Source organism: Meleagris gallopavo, chromosome 23, assembly GCF_000146605.3.
Source record: "Meleagris gallopavo isolate NT-WF06-2002-E0010 breed Aviagen turkey brand Nicholas breeding stock chromosome 23, Turkey_5.1, whole genome shotgun sequence".
NCBI lineage: Eukaryota > Metazoa > Chordata > Aves > Galliformes > Phasianidae > Meleagris > Meleagris gallopavo.
The window spans coordinates 2,618,160-2,624,397 of NC_015033.2; the positions used below are offsets into that span (position 1 = coordinate 2,618,160).

General features: G+C 50.9%; 1 protein-coding gene across 2 annotated transcripts; it reads left to right on the forward strand.

Annotated features, from left to right (window-relative positions):
• The first annotated feature begins 1,729 nt into the window (after positions 1–1,729).
• On the forward strand, positions 1,730–5,764 carry RNF223 (ring finger protein 223). Of its 2 annotated transcripts, XM_019622479.2 has the most exons (3): positions 1,730–1,866; positions 3,870–3,989; positions 4,321–5,764. In XM_019622479.2, exons 2-3 carry the CDS (start codon positions 3,938–3,940, stop codon positions 5,166–5,168), a joined length of 900 nt encoding a protein of 299 aa, XP_019478024.1. In that variant the 5' UTR covers positions 1,730–1,866; positions 3,870–3,937; the 3' UTR covers positions 5,169–5,764. The 2 variants fall into 2 exon arrangements, with proteins under 2 accessions (XP_019478024.1, XP_031412505.1); XM_031556645.1 differs by lacking the exon at positions 3,870–3,989.
• The last annotated feature ends 474 nt before the right edge of the window (positions 5,765–6,238 follow it).

A 6,238-nucleotide genomic window follows, 5' to 3' on the forward strand; every position in this document is an offset into this window, starting at 1 on the left:
TGGAGCCAGGGAAACAGTGCTTCTTCAAGCCGCTTACCACTCTGCAGCAATAACTGTAGGAACATTGTAGGATCACAGAGCGAACCTCACAGGGATGGGTTTTCAGGCAGGAATAATGCTGCACACCTTGGAGCTGTGTCCTGCAAGGCTAAGTCCAATAATTTCTCAGCCATAATTATTGAGTGGCTTTGATTTATCTAAAGCATCGATAGCAAGCCAAGGAAACCAGCTGAAGCCACACTCAGCAGCCTCTTTTTACCAATCTGTGCTATGATTGCTTTTTTTGCAGCAAGGAGCCCAGCTGGCAAGACTCTCAAATGCCACATCCCCAACTAGCTGGCTTCTTACATCCCCTGGAAATAGTACACCCTCAGCACTTCACCTGAGATGAGAAGGGCTGGTAAATGGAGGAGAGCCAATACCAGAAAGCTGCAGTGTTTCAATCAGTACTAGTGGGGTGCTGCATGGGTAGGTTTCTGGCTGTGGCCACAGTGATGCTATGTGACAAGGCACATGGTGTGTCCCAGCCCAGGGAGGGGCTGCGGGGCTGGATTGCTGCATGTCACGCACACAGAGGGTGATGGGAAAGCAAAGGCAGAGAAAATGAGGCTGACACAGTCAGAAGGATAAAGGGCTTAAAGCGGGCTTGGGGCTGCCTTTAGAGTATGAAAGAGCACTGATCATCCTCCTGATGATCAAAGAGGGAATTGCTGGAGTTGCACTGAGTGCATAAGGAGAGATCTTGGCTATATCCAACCCAGAGCGCTGAATGCAGAGCACCTATGTGCATACAGCAGTGCTGAACATCACTAACCTCGGGCCCAGTTTACCAAAGTGCCTATGCAGGTGACTCAGTGGGCAAGACCTCCATGAACCTGACACACAGCCCTCCTGCTGCATCCTGCCAGGCAGCGACACACCGTGCTGCCAGCACAGCAGCAATACAAACAGAGGGGCACCACGGGGGGCTGCGACCCTCCTGCAGTGCAGACCCCCTTGCAGATCTGGGAAAACCCCATCTTAGCCTGCTCTCCATTTCTCAACCATTTCTCAAGAGACTCCCTAAATACTTCTCTGAAAAAAATCCAGTCTCACTATTTTTTTTTTTTTTTGGAAGGAATTTGAGCCAAGAAAATAATTATTTGCAACAAATGAGAATTAAAGCAAACCGTGAAGGTTTTCCCATCCCTCCTTTCCCCATCTGTTTCCTTATCTGCATGCGAATTTAAAGTTGTTGGCTTGTTTCTCCGAGCCACAAACCAGTGCCCTTTGAACCACAAAGGCTTTGCACTCTGCACAGCATTTCTCGGTGTTAATTACTGCCAAAAGCTGCACAGAATGAAATTCCTCCTCTTGCATCCATGCAGTATTATTTCAAAGAAGTCTATAGGAGCTGGAAGCAGAGTTATACAGTGCACTGAAAACAAGGTGGCATTGCAAAGAATTATTTTAAAAGGTCCAATCTGGGAAAAAGACTATCAGGACTAACTGGGAAGAGGAAGGTGTTCCCCCGTACAGAGGAGATGACCAAAGCAACACCTCCCACCCGCCCTCCGCATGCCGTCACCTCTTATCAGGGCTTCCCAAGAGCTGGCTGCAGTGGAAGAGTGCTGGGAGCCAATGGGTGACGCATGGTTGTGGGCAGGACGGGCGGAGCAGGGAACTCACCTGCAGCCAGGAAGGTATAAGAGGCTGCGGCATGCGGCCGCGCGGCCACTGGTGCGGAGCTGCTCAAACAAAACCAAAGGGAGCCTACGCAACAGGAGAAGGCTGGGAGCTACAGAGCCTAGCTGGAGAGAAGACTCTTTGGGTAGCAAGCAAGAGCCCAGAACATGCTTTTCTCCTTCTACGCTGCTCTTTGAACAGGTATTTATAGCGTTTGACCTGTCGTTCACCTCCTTGATGTCTGCTCCAAGGCACAGCTACTTTGGGAACGGTGTTGTAGGGCTGGCACTGAGCTGCAGGGACTCTCAGGGCTGGTTTTATGGGGAGGAAGCTTTCTAGAAGTTGTCGGGAAGCAAAAAGTACTTTACATGGTGGATTTGAGGGAAGCAAAAAGTACTTAACTTAGTAGATTTGAGGCTGGGTGGACGCCTGCCAGTGGGATGGCTGAGCTCAGTTACGGAACGGTTTAGTTGTGGTGCTCCAAAGTTCTGGTTGGCAGTGGTGGAAACAGCTGCACGGGCTGAGGAAGAGCGCTGTGACCGCAGAGGTCTGAATTGTTTGTTTTAAAATAACCACAGTAGTGAGAGAAATTTGCTACCAAAACAAAAGCAAGGTTGGGCAGTGCAGCGGTAGCGTCCAGGAGAAATTTGGTGCTGGCTTCCCCACGAAGCAAACCCAATGAGCATCACCACCGCCTCGAGCAAAGGGACGATGGGGGCACAAAAGCTTGTATGGTCACTTAAAAGTACCCATTGCAAGCAAACTTCCTCAAGTTTATTCTCAAGACACTGCTGCTCTACTATGGCTGTCTTAGAGAAAAGTACCAAGGGAGCATCTGCCAGCCTCAGTCAGTCTGTCATTCTGTGATCTTTTTTAGATAGTTTATGGAACAGACATTTGTGCAAGTGTAGGAGGGGGGAATCTGCAAAGCAGAGGATTTGGTAAAAGCAAAAAGAGGAAAAAAAAAACCAAAAAACCCACCAAAAAGAAAACAACAGAGTGAAGGCTTTCCTGCGTCTTTGTGCCAGCCGGGTTTGGATTTGTAGTTCTGTAATTCATCAGCATCTGCCAGATAGTGCTAAAATATGCAGGCTGAGATGCAGCCAGGAAAAGAGAAAGACAACAAATATTACAACTTGCTGAAAAGCTCAGATAAAAAAGTGCAGACTAAAGATCAACTTGAGGAAATGCTCCAGTGAGTGTGAGACAAGCACTAAAGGAAGAATTTAAGCCAACACTTTGCATCGACGGCAAAGTTTCCTCCCATAGGTGCAGTCCGGGAGTTTAAGATTGCTTTTGGTTATGGCAATCAAAAGCTAACCATGATGGGAAATTATGTTCATGCATCACGGAGATATTTCTGTGCAACCTAAGGAATAGGCAGATCTTTCCCATCCCTTACATCAGCCTTCCTGCTAAGACACGGAGCCTGCAGCCCGCGTTGTTGAACCACTGCAGGATAGACTGCAGGCCTATAATTACCATTTCTGACTTGTCACTGGTAAATCTCCCAGCACAAAGAATCAAGCCCAGCCAGTTCAGTGATAAGCCCTCAAAAAATGTTCCCCAGGCACACAGCAGTGTGGCCGGTGCTGAGAACTTCCTCCAGCCAAACACTTGCTTTCAGGGATAAGCACTCTGTATCTAGAAAGCCATGCACCTGGTATCAGAGTGTGCTCAGAGCTGCGTTTCCAGCCCCAGATAACTGGAATTCAAGGTAATACCCAGATTGCTGGAAGGCTGGAGGAACTCGGTTGTAAATCAATTTGCTGGAGCTGCCGTATCAGCCGCTTAGCTCAAGGCTCTGCTTGCACATGGAGAGAAAGCAGAAAGCAGATGGCAGCACACAGCAAGGCTTGGGCTGCGCTGGCGCTCCTCCAGCGCTGAGAATAGGGAAGAGCTGCACTTTCCTGGAGAAAGCAGAGCAATAAGGAAACACTGGCGAATTCCCCCTTGTTCTGGCACAAAAGCCTTTTCCTCCAACAATTCGTTTCTTGCTGTGTCACGGTGACAAGATCAAACAAACTTTGTGAGATAACAGCGTTTCCTCACTCCCTTGGTCCCGCTGCAGCATGGAAGCGTTCAGATCCCATTGTGCTCCCACAGCCCCATTGGGGCCACCTGGCAGCCCCAGCGCACAGAGCACCCCGAAGAGCTTCACCCTGCTGCTGCTCCACCACTGAACAGTGTTATCTGTCTCTTAGGCCTCACCATAGTATCTGAGTACCTCCCAGCCCAATAGACTTCTATAGGGAGGTCCCTGCTTGACCCCATGGAGTCCTCTGCTCTGCTCCCTGCTCAGGTATTGGGCAGCACCACCCAGGGTAGGTCCTTTATGTTTTCTCTGCCCAGAGCGAGGTTTGGGGAAAGGCTGGAGCCATCTTTAGTGCCAGGGTGACTGTGGTGGAAAGGCTTTGGCTGGATGGCGGATCTCTGGATGGTGGATCTCTGGTGGCTGCTCGCTTTGCAGGTTGGTTACCTTCATCTTCATCACGCAGCTTCAAACAGGCAGCTCTAGTAGTGGTTTTCCAGCCTCTGGAGGCATCGCAAGCCATGAGCTTGCTCTTCAGTCCTCTTGTGGGGTTAAAGATAGGTCTGGTGATGGGTATCCACACACTGTTTAAAGCTAAAGCTGTAGTTGTCCTTCTCTTGCAGAGTCTCCCAGGGCTCTATTCATCTCCTCGAGCTCCGTCATGTCGTGCTTCACCCAGCTATGGCACTCCAGCACACCGGACTCTCCCACCAGCCCGGTCCCTGCATCTCCACATGAAATCCCCATTCCCATCAGCCCTATTGTTATCACCTCTCCGGTGGACAGCAAGAGGAAAGCAAGGTCCCCAACCGACAAACCGGGCTCTCCAAACCCAACATCCCCAAAGCCAGCCTCCCCCGTTGAATGCTCCATCTGCTTCAACACATACGACAACACCTTTAAGACCCCCAAGCTGCTCCAATGCTCGCATGTTTTCTGCCTGGAGTGCGTGGCCCGCCTGAGCAAAGGGCTGCCCCCCAACCACCCCGAGGACCAGCTCCCCTGCCCCTTCTGCAGGCAGCTGACCAGCATCCCCCTGGAAGGTGCCCCAGCCCTGGAGACCAGCAAGGAGCTGCTGGCCACTCTGCCCCCCGAGCTCCAGCAGGAGAAGGTGCTCTGGATGGAAGGCACCAAGCTGTGCTGCCGGCAGGCCTCTGACGACCCCGAGAACCCAGACTCGTGCATCTCCATCGACGTTGCCATGAGCAAACCCGAAAGCCCAGAGGTCCCCCCGACGGGGCTGGCAGGGAGGCTGTCCCGCTGTGACATGTGTGACGACTGGAAGCGCATCGTCCTGCTCTCTGCTCTCATCATCATCCTCTTCTGCATCATCCTATGGCCGGTGCAGTGCGCGCTGAAGACGGGGAACCTCCGCTGCTTCACGAGGACTGTTGCAATGAGCAGGCCAGAATATCTCCCCTCGAAACACACCACAGCAGCCACGCCTGTGACACAGCTCCCATTCCTGTAGCACCAGGCATAACATGGCACACCCCCGAAGAGCATCCCTCGGTGTGCTTGCAGACCCCACGGTCCCCCCTCCTGTGCCCACACCTGGATGCACACACTCACCTCCAGCAGCCCAGGAGTGCTCCCAGGAGCTGCCTCAGTTTCCTGCTGCCAAACTCCATGGAAAGCTGAGTCTTCAAAGCTGCTGCAAAGGTGTGACGGGCGACAGATGAGCTTCTAGGACTGTTTGCCCACAGGCTGATAGCAGGTGACAGTGGCTGTAGCTCCTTCCGGCTCCCTTGGGGAATAAAGGGCTATCTTCATGGTTATTCCTAAGAGAAGCTGGGCTTGGGAAGGTAAGGACATGTTGAAGCTGCAGAAGCAGATGAAAATTAACCTTATTCCACATGCTCAAAACATTTCCGTTGTGGATTCAGCACAGGAGGTGTGAAATGCTGCCTCCTGCTGACAACACATCGATCCATCCCTGCTCCTCACCTGAGCTGAGCACTGCTGAATTTCCAACAGAAAATAAAAGCCATCCTATTGCCGTTTTGTTTTTCTCCCTAAGAAGGTGCTTAAAAAAGAGTAATCACTCATCCTTAACCTGGAAAGGAGAGCAAACTTGCCCTGAGCGCAGCATCACACTGTCCTCCGTGAGCTTCCTTCCCACTGCTCCCAGGCCAACTGTTACTGAAATGGCAGAAGTTCCACCTTCTGACAGCTCTACCCTCCTCATCTTCCAAGGTGTCAGTATTAAGACACAGGCCAGTTGCTTACACTCTCTCTTTTTATTTAACTCAGTGATCTTCTGACAGTGGTTAACAATGGTCTTCATGAAGAAGGCGGCTTACAATTAAATCTTGTTTATTCAAGCACATGGATGTGAGACAGGATTGTACACAAGTACCATGGATGTATTAAATTATGTTTTATACAATGCAAGGTGTCGGTGTGTAACATTTACTCCCTGTTTCCCCCCTTACTGGATGCAGCAGCAGCACAGCTGTACTCTTTATCCTCTACCTTCATACTTACTGCCATCCCAGTGATGCTGTCCCAGGCACAACCACCCCTGAAAAAGGAGAAGCT

Bases quoted from the DNA above. Each gene is read 5' to 3' on its own strand.
- RNF223 (XM_019622479.2), top strand. From the start codon at position 3,938: ATGGAGTCCTCTGCTCTGCTCCCTGCTCAGGTATTGGGCAGCACCACC. The intron at 3,990-4,320 runs GTAGGTCCTTTA...CTTCTCTTGCAG, and splicing joins ATTGGGCAGCACCACCCAGG to AGTCTCCCAGGGCTCTATTC.